Below are 21,015 nucleotides of genomic sequence, written 5' to 3'. Positions count from 1 at the left end.
TAGATGGGTATCAGTCATTTGTGACCTTAAGGGTGTCTTGATTTGGGTTAGGGTAGGAGAACATAGATTCACAGCAATAAGTGGTTGAAAAGCAAGAAAGCATTTTTCGAGCATGTTGGTTGCTGAAGGCATAGGTCTTCTGCATTTTTCTATATTTCAGTTGGATCTTTCTTAGCATCAAACAATGACTTTAAAATGTCATCTACCGAGAGCTCAATCAGTTCCATCTGTAGTTCTTTAAGTGCCTTAGTGATATCAACTAGGTGAGGCTCAAATGCTAATTTAAGTGTGACCTCATGATTCTCAAAGTCAGTGAACCTTTCATGGTATTCTCCAGTTAATAGGTCTCTAACAGCTTGGCATTCTTCAAATGATTCGCATATATCATTCTGCTTATCAATGACCTTTGCTAACTAGGGAAAATGTTCATCTGAAATTTCCTTTTGAAGAAATGTTTTTAAAAAAGATAGCTTTTTAAAAAAATGCTTGGATTTTTTGCCACATGTCATATGTAGACTTAGTTTTACCTTGCAAAGAAATATTCAAGTTGTTTTGATTTGACATGATACCACACAGAAATGTTGCATTCCTATAGAAAGTTTCTTTCAATAATTCACATTGCTGATTCTGTTCTTCAAAAAATTTAACTATATGTTCTTGAGAGATAAAATTTTGGCTAACACCTGTCCCTGCAATAGCCAATTCACTTTAAAATGATTCGGCCGGTGCACACTGAATACCTCATCATCCACCGTTAGCATGTGATGAAATTGACCATGCCATGCCATGTTTCGTTTGCACAAATATAGTTAACAATACTTATAACTTGCTGCAAAGTGTCACATAAAAAATAGTAGCTTTAACACAGAGCATGTGGATCTGTTAATACTTTTTTAAATCTGTGCAATAAACCTCTCATGTTTTCTGTCTATACATGCACTCACTAAATTTACCAAATTCAGTCCAACTTCATGACATTTATCTTGAAAATTTTTGAAGATATCTATTCCCCATGTTCTGTTTGCAAGAGTGCCCAAAGTGAGTAAGCAGATCTTCTGTTATGACCCAAATGAAGTATAAAACCTGCATTGAGTCAGTAGTATTGGTTGATTCATTCAAAGCAATTGAATAATGTATATTTTCCTTTTGAAATGTTGCATGAAGTTGTTCTGTTAAATTGAAGGCTAATTCATGCTGCTGATCAATTATGGTTTTCCTTGAAATAGGAAGTTGTTTGTACTTTGATATGTTATCGGGGTCTAAGCATCCTACAACTTCAACAATGCATTCTTTCACAATTTCTACATCACTGGATGGCTTCCCCTTTGCCCCCGAGGTATATAAACTACTTTATATGTTGCTTCAGTGGCATTATTTCCAGGTTTTATTGCTCCTTGAAAGAATTGTCTTTGCTTTTGCTTTTCATCTTTTAATTTCTGCAGTACAACTTTTCATGCCTTTCCCTCTAGTTTAAAATATTTGTGGTCCTTATGAGTGTTATAATTTTGATAAGCATTGCATTTCTTTACTGTTGATAATTGCAGTATCACAAAGCAAGCAAACCATCTTTAGCAGAAACAAGATGATATTGCAATTCCTAATTCTCATTAAAAAATCTGTTTTCTTTTTTTTTTTTTGAGACAGAGTCTCACTTTGTTGCCCAGGCTAGAGTGAGTGCCATGGTGTCAGCCTAGCTCACACCAACCTCAAATTCCTGGGCTCAAGTGATACTCCTGCCTCAGCCTCCCGAGTAGCTGGGACTACAGGCATGCACCACCATGCCCGGCTAATTTTTTCTATATATATTAGTTGGCCAATTAATTTCTATTTATAGTAGAGACGGGTCTCTCTCTTGCTCAGGTTGGTTTCGAACTCCTAAGCTCAAACGATCCACCTTCCTTGGCCTCCCAGAGAGCTAGGATTACAGGCGTGAGCCACCGCACCCGGCCAAAAAATCTGTTTTCTTCCTTGAGTGTTCTCTTGGTCTTTTTTGACATGATGGGCTGTTAATCAGACAGAATTTAAAAATACCATCAAGCTGTGCAACTATTCACAAGGTCCACTTCCAACAGAAACACAAAATACTGTTATCAAAGGCTTATAACAGACTGGTATACTTGACCCTCATAAACTCTTGCCAACCAACATCATGCTGTAGTGGTGCCAGTCAGGTGGGGGGAGTTAAAACTAAATCATGAGTGAAGCAGCCATCAATTTAGCCCTTATGGCTTATTAATTGTTCTAATTGTGCTGATCAATCTGGGAGGATTATTTCACTGAAACTTATTTTATTCTTTGGTATTTTAAATATGTTCATTTAAAAAATAAAGTAAAAATATAAAAGATGAACAAAAATGTATTAATAAAAATAAAAGGATTTGTTCTGTAAAATATGGATTCAGTCAAAAGGCTGCACATGTTGCCTTAAGGCCACAGGTTCTCCACTCCTGACCTTATACGTCTTTAGAAAGAATTACTAAGAAAAGTGATCCAAAACCTAGAAATAAGGCAGAAAGTAGCTGCATGTCCTTTAGGTGTCATCTTATAGTAATGTCAAACAAGCCTGTCTAAGAGTCATCTGACTTTCTAGAGCATTGATTCTCAAGTGTGGTCCCCGGATCGTAGAATCAGCACCAGCATCCACTGGAATTTAGAAATGCAAGTTCTTAGACCCCACACCAGACCAACAAAGTCAGAAGCTCTGTGGATGGGGTCCAGTAACCTGTGCTTTAACAAACCTCCAGGTGACTGTGATGAATGGGCAATGGTTCTCAGCCAGGAGCAATTTTGCCTTCTAGCGGATATTTGGAAATGTCTAAAGACATTTTGGGTTATCACATTTATGGCAGGGGAGGGAGTGCTACTGGTGTGTAGTGAGCAGAGGCCAGGCATGCTGTTAAGTACCCTACAACGCGCAACACAGCTCCCCACTTCCCAGCAAAGAATTATCTGGCCCCAAATGTCAATAGTACTGAGGTATAGGAACCCTCCTTAAGGGGATATAATTTTGTTTGATTTACTACAGATTAGGGATCAGTTGCTAATTTGAAGAAAATTGCTAAGATGCAAATGATTTTTATCTGGTAGCGATACAAATAATTGCTATCCAGTGGAGGAGAAAACCCCAAAGGTCATGGTTTAATTGCTCTGTAGGATACTGTATTCATTGTGTAGCAAAATACCCTAAAACTTAGTATCTTAAAGCAACAATAAGCATTTGTTATCATAGTTTCTGTGAATCAGGAATTCATTAAGTAGCTTTAACTCTTGGAGAAACCATTTTCATATGCTTTGCAATAGTTTGTTTGTTTTCTGGTCAGAAGTCTTCTGATGTTTGTTTAACTGTCTTTTTTCCTCTAGTGTCTCCTGGGTTTTTTTGTTTCAACTGTTTTAATTTTGAGCTTTTATCCAAAATTTATGAGGAAAGAGGATAGTGTTCATGCCAGGTAAAATTTTTCTTATGATCCTAGGTTTTGAGTGTGGACTTATGGAGGCTTGGTGGGGACTGGCAACTATAGGATTTATTATTATTATTATTTCATCATAAAGACTCCCTAGCACTGTGGGTGTCGTAAGACAGATTGCTTCTTGCAAATACTGTTTGTCGGTGTTCCGGCTCTTCTGCTTCTCAGAACCAAGCAGGCCTAGGAAATGCCTGCCACCAGCTGTTTCAGTGCTGTTTCTTCTGTTGTAAACAAAGAATTGAGGATTTGCACTTCAGAGTATGCTCCTTCTCTCCGAGGGGGGTTATTTGTTGCTGTATTTAATACTGTAGCCAGTGAATCCATTTCTCCCACAGCAACCTCCATCCACATCCTCCTGCAAGCCCCACTGGCCACTGTCTGATGCTCTTGTCCATCTATTCCTCTTTTGGGTCTAAGATTTGAGATCTCTCTTGGTTTCTCTGCAAATGGAACATGTTTTTATTCTCATTGTTGCTTTTTTAGTGATTACCAGTAAGAGAGGAAATAATTTTTCACCTGCCATTTTTTTTTTTTTTTTTTTTGTAGAAATAGAGTCTCACTCTGTTGCCCAGGCTGGAATGCAGTGGTGCAATCACAGCTCAAACTATAACCTCAAACTCCTGGGCTCAAGTGATCCTCCCACCTCCACCTCAGGAATAGCTGGGACTACAGGCACATGCCACCACACCCAACTAATGAGAGTCTCACTATGTTACCCAGGCTGGTCTCAAACCCCTGGCCTTAAGAGATCCTCCTGCCTCGGTCTCCCAAAGTACTGGGATTACAGGCATAAGCCACCACACCCAGCCAATAATATTCATTTTTAAGAGAGAGTTTGGTTTTGTTTTTGCTTTTCACTTTCACAGCAACAGTAATCATTAAACCTACAAAACGAAGGTCTGGAGAAACCAACCATAAAGTAGTTCTTTTTGCTCCATCATAAGTTTGCCTATTTTGTTTATTTTACTGTTTACGGGAAATTGGAAACATCAGAGTCACCATTGGCTGTGAGTCAATGATATAATCAAAATTGTAAACCAGCTTTGTTATGGAGTGAAATTATTTTTAAGCAAAGTGTTAATAATAATCATTGTGTGTGTGTTTGTATGGGTATACTCATACATATATGTATATACACACACACAGTAAGTCCTCAATGTCTTCGACAGGTTCTTGGAAAAGGCAACTTTAATTGAAATGACATACAGCAGGGCCTGGGATAACATCAGTTCATTCAATGTCATTTTATTATAATGTTGACGAGAAAAAATGTTGGTCTTGTTTTACATTGTTTCGCTTAAAGTTACAGGTTCCAAGAACCTATGGACAACATTAAGTGAAAATTTACTGTATATACATACACATACAATATATAGGCACATATATCCTTCACATACATATATATTTATTTATTTTCTTTTTTGTTTATGTTTATTTTTTACTCAAATTACATTTGGTATCTTTGTCACAGGAAGGCTAACAATATAAAACTTTCTATATATGAAAACTCAAAAATACCCAAACAAGTGAAATAATTTCTTTGAGAAGTAAAAGAACAGTATAACATTTATTAACAAGTTTCTTCCAGAATTTTCTTCGAAATTTTTTTAAACACATGAAAGTTTTCCTGTACTTAAATTGCTGTTTTCTGTTTTTAATTTCATTGCCATTATATTTCCTTGCAATTATGAATCGGAGTAGATAGTGTATATGCACAGAACCAACACTTGGGGATGGCTGGGTGCTCTCTGAGGTGCTTGAGAATGGTGAGTTCTCTTATTATCTAGCTTAATTGCGCTCCCTCCACTGATAATTTCATTTAATTTGCAATATTTCCAGTCCCTGAATGTGATTGGCACAATAAGTCAGTGCTAGCATATTTGGAACCATATTTCGAGTCAATGGAACCACTTTGCTTTCATCTCCACATGCTCTCTCAGCTCCTGCAGGCTGAGGCCCAGTTTTGCTTGTCTTGGTGCATCTAGCATGGGACCTGCCCAGAGCAGGTGCTCAACCAGTTTGCTGAGCAGAACTGCCCTCAGTTGTCCTCAGCGGAGAAAAGAGGAGAGAAAGGTTTTACAGAAGTGACTTCCCCAAGTAGAAACAAATTGTTCCATATGGAATATATACACTTTATCCTCAAATGCGGACCAGCGCACATCTGTGGAATAGTTTCTGACTAGTCACTTGGTATCAAATCATTTCCCCTCACCCATGGGTTCAATCTCATCTCTGTTTTTAAAAATCTTGAATCAAGTTCTCTCTCCTCTAATCATGTAAGAAATAGACTCATATCTAGTTATTTTGGGTCAAAAGAAGCTATTTAAAATATTGATATTTTAAAAGTTTAAATGAAATATTAATCAAAGGTGATTTATGATTATTTTCTACAAATATTCTTTAATTATGGATGGCAGTTTCTTAGGAAAAGTACAAGGGCTTGTTTTTACAACCAAAAGAAAGGTTGGGTTTTTTTTTTTTTTTAACAAACAAAGTTCTTAAAATTATTTCGGGTTTAATAAATTGATGGTTGTTTTGCATTTCACCTAGCCATTTGTTCGATGGTTGTTCTTCTGTTAAATTTTATCCCCCAAAACTTGAATTGATTTCTTAATTGCTATTTCTATTTCAGGAATCTTAAGAAAGATGGCTTAACCCAGTCAGATTGGATAAGAACAGTTAATCTTACCCTATGGCTATTATAAATATTAGGAGAGCCTTCACCACTATGTCATAGCTTCCTAGGGATGCAGAATTGGTAAGACTTACGTGATATACACAGGTGTGACTTGTTACACATCATAGCAATGGTACAGCAGGCACAATGTAAACAGTTTCTTGTTGCAACTGATCATCATGAGAAGAACGGCTGCATTCTAGGGTCTGAAGGGCTTCCTTGTCCTCAGGAAAATATTAAGTCCTGGTCCCATCCAAAGGCACACAAAAAGACCTCTAACTCAACTCCTTGTTAAACACCCCCTTCCCACGACACACAGAAAAGCTTATAAAAATATTGAAATAGTATTGTCACCAGAAAAAGCGAAGTCTGAGTTTTAGAAAATGAGTATCAAGTGCGTGGGCAAGAGCTTTCATTTCACCCGTATTATAAACTGCTCTAGAGAAAGATACGTAAGGAAACTACTAACTACATAATACAGACTTTGTGGCGCCTAACTAAGGGCAGGGGAGGAGAAATAAATAGTTCATAGTTAGGGTGAATCCTCTGTCCCGTAGTCCAATCACGGAGATCCCACAAATGTCACGAGGCAGGAAACATCCAGATATCTTTCCAGATAACTTCCTGAGAGTCTGAGCTTTCGTCAATGATTCTCATTCTCCTCCTTCCAAAAGCCAACATTACTGCCTTCAGTTTCTGCAGCCTGAAGTCAGCCATCCTGAAATACAAATCAGAACCTGTTACATGGCTGGGTCTCATGTAACAAAGTAAGAGTGTCCCTAGAACGCAGTTTTTCAGATGAATTTGAGGGGAACATCTGAAATGATCAGTACCTTATAGTCTTAGGATATGCTAGGAATTAAGAGATCATATAGTCTACCCAGCACATGGAATCTTAAAGACTTCCATACAGAGTCCAACAAGGATGCTCACGCTACAGTGTTTCCTAAAGGGTGTGCCACAAAGCATAAATCCCTCAAGATGTATGTATACATCTATATATGTATGCTGTGCATAAGCATATGACATATATATTCATAAACATATCCAATTCTGTTTAGTCCAGCATTTCCCAACCCCTCTATGATAAATATTTGTGGATTAGATTTAACATACCATAAGAAATGGAAAACAAAAGCAGAATTATAAAGAAAATACATATATTCTTACTGCTCAGACAGTAATCGTGTAATGCAGTTCATTGGTCTTTCCTGGCATAAAAATTCTTAAATCTGAAAACTCCTTGGTCTACATACTCAACGCTTGGGTGTAATTTTGTCACATTTTTCCCTTTGTGCTTCTTCCCTAAACAAGACAAATGTCTTCTAATTTGTTACTGATTTGGATGGTAGTGAGACCATCCAAGTATATCATATATGCACTTTATACAACAGCATACTGTCTTCATTAATTAGCACAAATGAAATTAAATACCAGTGGTCAGGGAACCACCCCTATGATTTATGAGATGAGAACACTGAAAGGGTAAGAGAACATTTGAATAGAAAAGTTCAATTTCCATAGATCAAAATTAAATTTAAAGAAAACAGATCTTCGTTTCTATTTTTCTTTAATAGAGATTAATGATCAGGAAATCTTGCCTACGTAAGTGGTTCCTACACTTAACAAGCTGGGAATTTCTCCTAACTCAGGAGCACGGTTTAAGTAACTTGAACTGTGACAGGCCAGTAGAAGTGAGCTCACAGGCAATTTCACTATTTGTCAGATAAAAGCAGGTCCTCCTCTGAGTTCACAGATGTCCACACTGTGGACGCCATCCTGAGCACTCTCGTGGGTATCCTACGATTCTACCCAGAGCAAGTCTTCTTCTGAGAGTTCAGGGTCAGCCACAACACTCATGGAAACAGCTTCTACAGGCTGAACTGGTACATGGGGCGACTAGCAGAATTTCAGGCAACCAGAAAATCTCGCACAATGATTCTTTGCTGTTTTTGGATCACAGACTCACATGAGAACCAGTTCGATGCTATGAATTCCTCCTCTCCCAAGAAATGAGCATATGTCCATGTATAATTTTACATAAAAAATGAAGTGCTTTCATGAACCTCCTTGAAGCCATGTTTTAGACCTCAGGTTTAGAGCCCTTGCCTTTCCTATATACTAGGAAATCTTCCCCTTCACCAAGTCATGAGCTTTTTCTTATTCACCTTTATATTCCTAGCTTGAACTATGGTAGGCCAGTAAGAGTAGAAGCACAGGACTGATCCATTTGCAAAGATGATCAGTAAGGGAAATGTTAAAAATAAAGTTGGTGTTGCAAATCCAAGAGGCAGCAAATAAATTAGTTGGTTGTCTAGGGCTGGGGCAAGGTAGGGGAGAGTGACTGCTCATGGGTACAGGTTTCTTTTAGGAATGATGAAAATGTTCCAAAATTAGATTGTAGTGATGGTTGCATAACTCTGTATATGAAAAGCCATTAAACTGTATACTTTATATGAATCAAATTCATGGTATGTGAATTATATTTCTAAGCTATTTTTTTGAAGTTGGTGTTATAACAAAGGAAAAAATGGCTCAGCAGAAACTGACAATAAACTTCATATGACTGGAGATAATGTGTGGCCTCCTTATTAATTGTCCTCAATGAGGAAGGAACTAGAGGTTTTGGTTAAAGGTCATTGGAGTTTTTCTCATCATGGGAAACTATGGAGACTGTGTGTTGGGTCTCCTGAAGAGTGGAATGTGGAATTCTACCCATAAGACTAAAGAGCACTGGCTCAATCCAGTAGGATCTCTGCCTAACCCAGACTCCTGTTTATGAGAATGACTCAACAGGGCAGCAATGACAGTCCTCCCTGACATTGCTTTAAGGGTTAGGAATATGACAAGCCATTTCCCCAAATCCTTTTTCTTAATACGCTATAGACTATTGACTAATAAGTGTATCTAACTCCAACTGGAACCAATTTATATTTAAGTATGTTCTAACAAATTTCATATGTATCCCAGTTTGCTCTGGATGATCTGCGTGTAATTCTTGTGTGGAGACAAAGCCTGGTCTGTAGAACCTCGAGGTTCCCATATCTCTAGTTCTCCCCACCCCTTTTTCCATCATGCTGCCAAAAGTCTCTCTTTTAATAGGGGAAAGAGGTATTTTTTCCAATTCTCCTTCTCTCTCTACAAGTCTTCGGCTTCCACTGCCTCCCCTGAGTTTGGGCCCCTGCTCGAGGTTGGAAAACCAAGCCAATCTGGATAGTGTATTGGTATATTGGATACTTGCAATAGTGGTGGGTTCCTGGGGCATCATGTCACTACACAGACATGACAATCTTCATTAAGTTTTAAAACTCAGTCCAGTTCAACTTCCTATGTGATGAAACTGAGGTCCAAAGAGAAGAAACCATATGCCCAGAGTCATGTAACTAGCCAATGGCAAGACTAAAAGTGACACATTCCCAACCATCCTGCTTTCAAAACTACCAGGCTCCTCCTATATCAGCACCTCGGCCTCCTTCTTCAGATTTTATCTGTGGTGTCACACCGTACTGACCTCAACGTCCTGTCTGCTCTCCTCTTCTTCATCCTGGTCAGGTTCGAACTCGGTGCCTCGGTCTACAACATCCACGCCAGCCTGCACCCTGGGCTTCTCATTTTCCCACTTGGCAAAGCCTTTGTCCTTTGCTGCTTTGTCATGGAACTTGGATTTCATTTTGGGGAAGGTGTGGGACCCTGAGTCTCCCCAGCCAGCTTCTGACCAGACAGGTTCAGTCTGGGTGGCCTGGCTGGTGGTGGCCCGCTGCAGCCTCACAGAGATCTTGCGAGAAGAGCCTGTGACCAGTGTGATGGCTCTGCTGTCCAGGTCCCGGTGTCCAGCAGCGACCCCAGGAAACTCAAACACCTCATCTTGCACTGGAAGGGAAAATAGGATGGTGATTATCTGACCTCTGGTTGCTTGACAGTATAGTAAACCGTCAAAGTTAGTGCAAATGGCAGGAGTCCAACATGCAAGGTCCTAAAGGAACAAACTAGAGACAGAACAAAATTAGCTGCAGACAAGTTGTGTGTTAGTGAGATTGCAAAGCAGAGAGAAAGAGGGTAGTTTGAGGGTTTAGCCACTGCTGCTCACTCTAAAGAAAGCCTTAGTGTTTATAATGACCCTGACCAGGTTTAGACCCAGAACCCAAATGAGGTCCAGGTGTGAGAAGGTGCACAGAGAGACACTGTGGCAGCAAAGAGAGCAGAGGGCATTACCTGGGGGCAGCGAGGGGCTTCCAGGCAGCGAACCGTGACTACTGCCCAAAGAGGGCGCCCGGGAAAATCTCCTGCAAGCCAGAACCAGGAGGTCTTTGCACTGTTTGTGACAATTGGCTCCACAGTCTGAAAAATTCCAAATGTGTCACAGATGATTATGTATCTGGTACTGACTGAGCCGCTGGGGTGGCCCTTGAGCTGGCCAGCCTCCCCTCCCCCACCCCAGTTTCTGTGTTGAATTTCAGAGTCCAGCTCAGGCCCATGGGGTGTGTCTAAGGACTGGACAAAAGCCACTGGGCCACTCTGAGGTTCCCAGATTTCTCTTACATTTGCTCAGTGTGTTCCTCTACACAGTTCCTTGACATGCCCAGGGAGCAAACGAAATTGTAGATCATGTGGGGTTGGGATTCTTTTCCAGGCCGAGGGAATCTTCACAGAGGGTCCTGAGCAGCGTGAGGGCGAGAAGCTTTGGCTTCCAGTCTCCCCCGGGGCTAACCACGGCCTCTGCACCCACGGTGAGGTGCGCCTCCATTCAGTACTGGTCTGGATCTTTAAAATGTTTTTCATTTCCCAAAACCTTTTCCAGGGCAAGTGATTATATCTTCTGCTTCCTTTCTTTGTACAGAAATGGAAAACCAGGTGAGCACATGCTCAATACATGTTCCATATTTGGCTACGGTTTGAAATGGTGTGTAGCAGATTCCATGAAACTGCCCATTAGGATGCGTCATATAAGGCAGGATTCATATATTAATTACTACTTGGGGCAGAAAAATGTGGCCACTTCAGGAGATAGCTCACAATTGTTTCATATGATGAGGGTCCTACACTTCATTCAAAATCACTGAAGAGATGTGATGATTTTAAAGAGTGTATTTCTCTCCTACCATCAGAGAGGACCTTTCTAACTATTTCCAATACCCATTTCCCCCCAAATGGTCTTGTTTCAAATAGGCTTAATGACCCCGTTCAGCCTATTTTAATTAGTTTTTTTTTTAACTCTATATGCCATTAAGAGAAAACAAAAGATGATCCAAGGGCTTAACTGATTTTCACCTTCATAAAACAATGTGCATGTGTGCGTGTTTGTGTGTGTGTGTGTACGAGCTCCCACATGCATGTCTTGTATGTTTTAGAAACATCAAAGGGAAGGTCCTTCTGAGCACTGAAAAGTGGCTCCCTTCCAACAGGGAAGCTGTTTGCTCACGCACCATGAGGACCAATTACTGAAAGGTGGCTGCAGAAAAAAAGGCATCGCAAGGGGAGCAGCATTCATCTGAAGGCATCCCGTGATTGAGAGAGTTCTTTTTGTAGTCGTATTATATTTTTCAAGAATGTTATCAGATTCTTAAAAGAACCTGTATAAATTGGTCCTTCTGCATAAAGCATCTAGCAACATCTTAAACTAAACACCAATAAAGTGTAATAATCACACACATACAAGTAGCAAAATGCTTCCTACACATTCATATTGCATTTGTCAAATATACATTTATTCAATTGTTTATAAATTTCAATTAAAAAAGGTAGATAGAGAGACACATTCACTGAAAGGGACAAAAATAAGTTTTAAGGTTTCTTCTCTTTTTTTTCCTCATCATCTATGTGATTTGGTAAAAAAAAGAAATAGCTATGTGCGAGTGGGAAGAAATGTCTATGAATTATATTAAAAGAAATGAGTGTGTGGGTTTCTTCCTTGCAGAAAAAAGTTGTTATATGTAGTATTTTAGGAAGGCCTGTCCCACTTCAGAATTCCTACCTTCACTGGATGCTGCTGATGCACAAGGGCTGGATTTACACGTGTTGATAAGGGTGGTTTTTAACACGTGCGATGCAATTTGAATATTGCCCCCAAAGACCCAAGTTCTCAGTGATGCCAACAGCTTTCGTGGATTCACTGGACAAATTTGATTCCTACCCAAAATGCCAACTTTTAAAAAATGGTGACAACATAACATTTCTTTACCTTTGCATTTGTATCCTTGCTTGATTATGCCCCAGAGCTGTAACAAAAGACAAAGGAATGTTAGGGAATTCGAAGAGAAATCTGAAAGGGAAAGAAGGCCACAGAGGAGGAAGTCCTGGTAAACCTGATGACCAGCTGGGCACAAACAGGATGTAGCTGCTCTTAACACCCTTCCTGCCGGGTAGGAGAGCCCTCTCCCAGCCGCTCCAGCTGTGGTGATAACACGAGTTTTGCTTCCCTTTTCTCTCTCAGAGCCAGCTGGGAGCCAGGATGGAAAACTAAAGCTGGTACATTTGTTGGACTTTGGCATGATGTGCTTTCGGCCATATTTACAGGGGAGATGGACACTTTGTTTCTGGAAGCCCCTCGCTCCCTCTTTTTAACGAGGACTGCTCTCGGAGCCCACCGCAGGAGACAGCCACGTACGAAGCGCACGCCACGCTGAAGCACTGGGATCTTGCCAGGTTATTTTGTAAAGTAGTATTTGTGCCTTGAAAGACTGCAGAAGAGGAAATGACCTATTTGTTCATGTATTCATTCTCCACGTTTGCTCTGTGTTTGGCCTGTGCCAGGGCTGTGGGAGATGCGGAAAAAGTTCCGATTCCGCCAACCAAGGAATCAGTGACATCTGTGTGGTTAGCAAGTAGGAAGTGACACGTGCCTCGGGAGAGACGGGAGGGGCTGCCGCTCACAGAGGGAGTGTGTGCCCAGGCTCTCGTCTCGGTGGTGGTCACTTTGCCCACCTGACAGCCTCCTAAACTCCACGAAGAAGGGGGCCTTGCCATGTCCTTTGTTCTGCCTCCCCACAGCACTTGGCCAGGGTAATAGGGACACCAGAAATGTACCGTATTGATAATTAAATGGGCTTAGCACCAGTCGGAGACACTCTATTGCTAACTTTTTAGTGGTTAGGTTAGGTGGCTGTTGTCTACTTAATAAAATGATACTCAGTCAGGCGTGGTGACTCATGCCTGTAATCCTAGCACTCTGGGAAGCTGAGGCAGGAGGGTCGCTTGAGGCCAGGAGTTTGAGACCAGCCTGAACAAGAGCAATACCCCATTTGTACAAAAAAACAGAAATATTAGCCGGGTGTGGTAGCACGCATCTGTAGTCCCAGATACTCAAGAGTCTGAAGCAGGAGAATCGCTCAAGCCCAGGAATTTGAGGTTGCAGTGAGCTTTGATGACACCACTGCACTCCAGCCTGGGTGACAGAGCGAGACCCTGTCTCAAAAAATAATAATAAAATAAAATAAAATGATGTTGAAAAAAGCAGGGACAGTGTCCTCCTGAGACTGATGAAGGTGCCATTCATAGAGTATTATAGGAGAACAAAAGTGCAAGCATGGGTGGCATGGCCCTATAAAAAGTGCAAGCTGCCAATTTGCAGCTACTTACTCAGGGGCACCAGGAAAACAGCTCCTTACCCTCTTCTGGACAAGGACACTCCACCAATGGAGAGCTCAAAGATTCCTTCCAGCTTTAAAAGTTATCGGGGCCTTCAAAATACATTATTGAGACACAAATACCTCCTGGGACAGGGCAACATTTTGCCTTGGAGACAGGAAGGATTATTTGACAGCCAACTGGAAACAAGGTTCAGGATGGCTGGCAGAGGTGATGGGCGAGATACAGAAAAGGGGAACGGTTGTCAGGATAACCACATCTTCAAGATAATCTGGTTTACTTCTCTTTTATAGAAGGTGAATGCAATGATCCAGGAAACTAAATAATTTGCAAGGTCCCACAACCTGGAAATTCTTTTCCCAGAGCCCTTGGGTAATGGTAGTAACAATAATAATGATGTAGCTAACATTTATGGAACTCTTGCTGTATGAAAGGCACAGTGTTAAGCTCTTTACACATATTAACTCATTTAATGCTTGTAATAGCCTTATGGGATAGGTAATAATATTTTTCTCATTTTTAAAGATGAGGAAACTGACCTACAGGGAAGTGAAGTCACTTGGCAAAGTCTTACAGGGAGTAATTAGGGAAAGATGTGTCACACTTGAGGGAAAGACAGGAAGCCATTGCTCCTGGGTACTTTGTGAGTAAGCAAAAGCCACTGAGGCAGGACAAGAAAGGATAAAATTTAAGAGGAGGCATCCTAATGTCTGGGTATGTTGTGTGATTAGCATAGCCACAGGAACTGCTGAGCAAGACATAGTCAAGCCTACCAGGAGAAGAAGTCAGGCCATGGTTTGCTAAAGCTTACTTAACCAGGAGAAAACACTAGCCAGGAAGAGGCATTGGGGCAGTGTGCTGATCAAGGACAGTAGAGGGTGACCTCATGTAGGTGGGTGTGATGTGCAGGAAGTATTTCCCACAGTCCTTTGATTTGAGACCACGGGCTGCTGTAATATTCAGAGTAACTGTGGTGTCAGGAGCACTGGACTGAAAGTCAGGATACCTGGATATGACTCATGGTCTTGTTGCTAGTGGTCCCTGTGACCTTGGGCAAGTCACTTAACTTCTCCAGACCTCAGTTTATTCATCTACAAATAAGGGAGTTACCAACACGCTTCTAGTTCCGGAATTATAACTGTAAAATAAATCCACTGCAGAGCAAGTGGCGTCTGTTGTCTTCCTTACCCTTAAAAGGGAATTTATTTCAAAAGCAGATGGTCCAGGCACTAGAGGACAGCTCCTTGCATTCCCCCACAATGACACACCTATATAGTTATATTTATAAATTCCTTTGAAAACCAATGGACTTTAAAAAATGTTGTGTGAGTAAAGATCAAATCAAATTGTACCAATTAAATATGTTTAATTGGTAAAAATTAAATTAAATATATTTTAAAAATTTAAAAAGCCAGAAAAATTAAAAGTGAGTTAATTTTCATGAAACTCCAAAAGTATCAAGAAACACTAAAAAAAGAAATATCACACACTCTGAGCTAAGGGACATGCAAGATCTCTGATATTATCACCACAACAACATGGCGGGTAATATGAACTCCCTTTTGCAGATAGGAAAACAGACTCTAAGATGGTTAATAACTTGGTCAAGGATATAGAATTAGCAATGAGCAAAACAAAGATTCAAACTCAGGGTTCCAGATTCCAAGTCCAGAGCTTTCCACTTCACCACAGCTGCACCAATAATGTAGCACCGGCACAGAGTGACCTCAGTTTCCCAAGAATTATCAAACATGGGGAAGGAAGCATACAGTCATCACGTGCTGCAGTGTAGGTAGAGCACAGGACTCAGCGTCAGAACACCTATGCTCGAGCCCAAGCTCTGGTAAGGATTAGCTGTGCAATCCTGGAGAACTTGGTTATCCTCTCTGAGCCTCTCTGTCTTCACAGCCATGACAGAGAGAGTACAATGCCTCCCTGAAGAATTCGTTGTGAGGATTAATTACATTAATGTCTATGGAAGTTTTTATTGCTGGCAAGTGTTAAGTAAATGTAATTTATTATTATAACCATCTTCTCCCCAAAAATATCTTTTCCTTTTTGAGTTGTGAATTATTGAGCAAAGCCATGATGGATTTCTAGTGACTAATACTATATGAAATGAGCACTGGGAGGAACTGGCTAAGATAAATGCTCCCCTTAATTGCAACCACTTACAAATATCGGTGATGAATGCCAGTGCTTACTGGGCTGACACGGTTCCCTGGCAGGGATTCACAGACAAATCAGTCTCTTGACTTAATGTGCTTCACCAGCTTTCCCTGTCTTTGCCGGCCCGGCATTCCTAGAACATAGCTAAATGCACAGATACTGCTTTTGTTTTTATTTAATCTCTAATTTCAGGGAGCCATCATGTTTTCCTTCTGATCCAAAGTAGTCGATGGACTCTATTTAGTGTATCATTTTTCTACCTTCTCTGAACCCCACCCAAATAACTACATACCAAAGAAAATAATGGAAAACAGACTTACAAATCCTGCACAGTGTTCACAGAAGGTTGGCTTGAGATAGGTCATCTCCTGAAAATTATGGACAAATCCCGGTCCCATTTTACAGTGTAGTTGGGATTTAGCTCTCAGGAAGTAAGCCATCATTTCATCTTTACTAATCAGGCCATCCCTGTTAAAAGAATCAAGGAAGGAAGGGATCTTTGAATATCATGTTGCTAAATAGTCGCCATACTTTAATCATGCACCTCCCAAACCTTTGTGGCCAAAAGCAGATGAGGAATGTTCACTTCTCTGTTACATCCGAAAGGAGGGGAGGACTTCAAAGGACAGCTTCAGGTGTTCAAAGTCTTTTTCGGTAAGTAGAAGATGGTGTGTGTGTATGTGCCAGCCTGACCATACCCCTGTGTGCATACATGTGGCCTGTGCACCACAGCACAGAAATCTTCTTCATTAGCGAATAGCAGCTTCCAGAAGGACATCTTTCTAGCCCTTGCCTAGCAGCAGAGTTGCAAGAATTAGGATGCTGGAGAAAGGCAGGACACTGTAATAACTGCATTTGCCATTTTCAAGTTCATTCAGCTTGATTCCATCCAGGCTACTCCCATGGTGATATTTTCATTTACTTCTTACTGGCTCATAGGCCATTTGCTAGAGCAATTCTTCCAGATCGTCTCCACACAGAACAAACCTCCGGCTCTCCTCACCTCCCTACCCCTGACTCACCACATACATATCCTGACTTCTTGTTTGTCAGAAAAGATCAAATCCACTTGACATGGGTGAGCTCCATATTGCTTTCCCTCCACGTTGGTGCTGGAGATCACGCCTTTCCTTTGTGTCTCCTCTGTCCTCTCTTGGGGTCCTCTCTCTCCCACCCCCACTCTCCTGCACCCGCAGGGCTCTGCCCCTTCTAGGTTCTGCTCAGTCTCTTCCTTTGTTTTTCCCTCACTTTACAAACGGGCACAGGACTTTCCCTTGTAAAAAATCTTTTTCCTCAATCCTGCTGCTTTCTCCAGCACTTGTCTTTTCTCTCGTCCTTCTTTTTACTCCCAAAGTTTTCAAAAAGAATATTAGACTCCTTTTTCCTTTCCTCCATTTGCTCTTTGCTCCATATAATAGGGGTTTTAACCCAATCATTCTATTGAAACTGTCACCAGGGACATCCTCCATGGCCTTTTCTCATTGGCAGCAGGTGACAAGGGGCATATCTCCTCCTTTTTGACACCCTCTCCTTTAGGAACCCCTGTGATTCCATATAGCCCTGATTTTTCTCCTCCCTCTCCTGCTCCCCTTTCTCTGGCTTTTCTGCAGGACCCAGCCAAAAGGACTTATTCCTTTCGGTTGCTACACGTCCAAAGAGGGTCCGCCAAGGGCTCCTTCCTCAGGTCCGGGGTTCACTTCCCTCTAAACTTCCCCGCCAGAGTTTGCTCACATACTTGAGACTCCAGTTCATGCCACTGGGCTGAAGACTTAATCTACATCTGCAGCCCTGACTGGTCTCCTGAATTTTGGTACCACATCTGCAACAACTCTTTGGACATCTCTTCCTGGTGATCAAATCAACATATCTAAGCCAAACTCTGTATCTTTCTTCCCAACACTCCCTACCCTAGGCTTCCCCATTGCTATCTGCAATGCTATAATTCCCCCACTTCCTGCTCCCGCCCCCCTCGCCCTACCCCCCCCCTTGCTTGAGAATTTAAGATCGCTTTCTCAGCCTTTAGGCAAAATAACTTTAATAATACTTAAAATATATAAAATTTAAAGAGTCACAGCATGTCTTGCTGATCTCAAAAAGAGCGAAGTATCCCACAATCACTGTAATCACAAACACACATAAGGGGCAGTATATTCGTGATGAAGTTATTTATATAGGCTAGCAGATTATAGAGATATCGATGCTATAGATGCATACAGATATGGACATAGCACCACCAAGTCACAAAACTCAGGGGCAGAACACAAAGTGAACAGGGTGCTGGAGCACAATACCCAGGCAGCAACCCTGGCTCAGGCCCTTTCCTGGCTTTATAGAGAAAAGAGGAGCAATGTGTGTTACAATGCGTGTTGCCTAGCATGTGCCCGGTCCCTATAGATCAGTTGCTACAAAGTAGCTGCCCAGCCAGGAGCTACATTTTCCAGCCTTTCTTGAACCTAGGTGCAGGTCATGTGACATCAAACCAACTTGAGCATATATGAAATATGATATTTCAAGACCAAGGAGTTTAAGAAACTGTTGTGCTTCTCTATCTTCTCTTCTCTCATCTGCCAAGAGGTACGCATGGGAGTCCAGGACAAAACCACAAGATAGAAAAAGCTAGTTCAGGAATTATCAGGAAGGGGAATGCTGACCAGCCACCAGAAACACTGGACTCTTACATACATGAGGATAAAACTTCAGTGTGTGAAGCTTCTGAAAGTTTGAGGTTTTTCTATTATAGAAACTGCTGGGATCTTAGGCACCTGGAAATATCCCATACCACTCTGCAAAGAAATCCATCCCCAGCTTATGGTGGGGATTTGCACACATCATCAATGGGCACGTGAGTTCCCGAGATGGTGAGGCCAGTTTCCATGAGTGCTGACTGGCCCTGGCATTGACCCAGAGAACCCACAGTGCTCACCACCCTTCTCCCTCCATTCTCGTAACCAAAGAGACAGGGTTTTCTCTGGTCTTTAAGTGGAGTTCTAAAAGGATTTGTATCTGAATGAATGGAGGAGTTTTATTTGGTCAATGACCCATCAAAACCTCCCAATATGGCCCCAAACCTATGACTTCTTCCTCCTGAGATCTTTCTTCCATGGGAGGGAGATTAAAAGTTAAATGTTGCCTAAAATAACAGATCCCAAGGAGGTTTTTGTGGAAAAACAGATTCTTGAGATGCTAGTAGGGACTGCAGGGAAAGGGAAAGGTTCTTTGGTAAATATATACATATATGTAAATATAGAAAATCAATTTGTGAAACAGTGCATAGCTCATCTACCCCCTAGGGAATCACAGTGCAACACACTTTAGCCTATTGAAAGTTTTGGGAAGTTGCACAGTAGAGACACCTATTTAATGAGATTTAACCCTGTGTTTCTCACACTTGCCTAGTTAATTCCTTTTACAAAAGTACCAAATAAGCCGGGTGTGGTGGCTCATGCCTATAATCCTAGCACTTTGGGAGGCTGATGGGGGAGGATCACTTGAGGTCAGGAGTTCAAGACCAGACTCAGCAAGAGTGAGACCCTACCTCTACTAAAAATAAAAAATTAGCCGGGCATGGTGGCACATGCCTCTAGTCCCAGCTACTTGGGAGGCTGAGGCAGGAGGATCACTTGAGCCCAGGAGTTTGAGGTTGCTGTGAGCTAGGCTGATGGCATGGCATTCTAGCCCAGGCAACAGAGTGAGACTATGTCTCAAAAAGATAACTAAATAAAATAAAATAAAAAATAAAGTACTAATTAATAACTTCTGTGGAACAGTTTGGAAAACAAAAACTTACAGAAAACATTTTCTTTTTGAGACTTTCCAATATTAGCCACTCAAAACTTTAGTATGGTTAGCCATGGTAAAGTTTGAGGTATTAACTTAAGGTATCACATTGTCTGACAAAGGAAGTCATGTAAGCAAACAATGAATAGTTCAACTGATCTCACACAATTAAAAATTAATCAGATTATTAATGCCAGGCTTTCTCAGTATTTTTTTTTGAATCACTTTTTTAAATGAGTTTGGTCTTGGTTTCTAAAGCCATTTAATTTTCCAGGAATCATTTGAAGCTAAAGAAAAAATGATTTGTTTCTTCATTTATCAAGACAACTTTTGATCAGAAAAAAAACAAAGTATGCTTCTTGGTCATCTGCAGCTATCATCCGCTTTCATGAAGACCATAAATAATCTTAAAAAAATTTAATGAATTTTAAGATCACCCTAAGGTCCACTAATGCTGAGGACTCCCCCAGGCTAGATCTAACTATATTTCTCCTCTATTCTTTTTTAATGGAGGCTTTTTGGTGCTAAGAGCTAAGCAGTAGAAGTGTGACATAAGAAATGGAAAGCCAGACTAATTTGCAAATGGACACCTGTTTAAAGCTGGTATGTGGTCTGCCCTGTGATTCCATCCAACTGATCGTAAACACCAAGAATAAAATCAGTGGCAAATTAGATATGTCTCATCAATGCTGTCTTAAACGTTTGAAGGTGTCAAGATGTAAACTGTAGGTTTCCCTGCTGTTCTCTGATAATAACTTTCTGCTTTAGGACTGTTGAATTAAAAAATAATAAAATTAAAACTTACTGATCTTTGTCCAGCACACAGAAGGAATCCAAGAAGGGAAAATTGGCAGCTATACTTTCAAAGTCCTCTTGGGAGATGTACCCATCATGGTCATGATCATAGTTCCTAAACACAGACTGCAAAAAAAAAAAATAAAAAGGACAAGTATTTATTGAATGACTCTTTCTGAGTCAGGTTCTGAACTTGTTATTGTGAAAGTAATGATAACTAACATATTATCCTTCCTTAGAATCTAGTGAGAGATAACTAAATCAAGAAGACTTAAGAGGGGTATATTTACAAATTCCAATACGATTCCAATACACTGACAATAGAAAATGAAGCTTTAAGATGTTAAAGTATCTCTGAATTTAAAGTATACATTTAATGCAATTCCAATCAAAATCCCAGTAGGAATTTGTTGTAAATGAACAAATTAATTCTAAAGTTCAAATAGAAGTGAATCTGTTAAGAATAGGCTAAAAATTGTTTAAAATGAAGAGTAATGAGGGGGACCATGCCTATCCAGAAAGCAAATATTTTACAAAGCTACATTAATC

At 40.7% G+C, this 21,015-nt stretch overlaps 1 protein-coding gene across 4 annotated transcripts in view; it reads right to left on the bottom strand.

Annotated features, from left to right (window-relative positions):
* Positions 1-4,868: 4,868 nt before the first annotated feature.
* The window catches only part of RASGRP3 (RAS guanyl releasing protein 3), a 113,315-nt gene continuing 97,168 nt past the window's right edge, over positions 4,869-21,015 (bottom strand). For all 4 annotated transcript variants that reach the window (XM_012788403.3, XM_076000663.1, XM_012788405.3 and 1 more), the window contains 6 exons: positions 20,477-20,592; positions 16,215-16,362; positions 12,320-12,356; positions 10,354-10,479; positions 9,653-10,011; positions 4,869-6,859 (listed from right to left, as the gene is read on the bottom strand). In XM_012788403.3, the coding sequence (XP_012643857.1) occupies positions 6,851-6,859; positions 9,653-10,011; positions 10,354-10,479; positions 12,320-12,356; positions 16,215-16,362; positions 20,477-20,592 (795 nt within the window). In that variant the 3' untranslated portion in view covers positions 4,869-6,850. The remainder of the gene's footprint in view (positions 6,860-9,652; positions 10,012-10,353; positions 10,480-12,319; positions 12,357-16,214; positions 16,363-20,476; positions 20,593-21,015) is intronic.

Source organism: Microcebus murinus, chromosome 3, assembly GCF_040939455.1.
Source record: "Microcebus murinus isolate Inina chromosome 3, M.murinus_Inina_mat1.0, whole genome shotgun sequence".
NCBI classification, from domain to species: Eukaryota; Metazoa; Chordata; class Mammalia; order Primates; family Cheirogaleidae; genus Microcebus; species Microcebus murinus.
The sequence above is the reverse complement of the archived record's forward strand: the minus strand, read 5'-3'. Positions and strand labels throughout refer to the sequence as shown.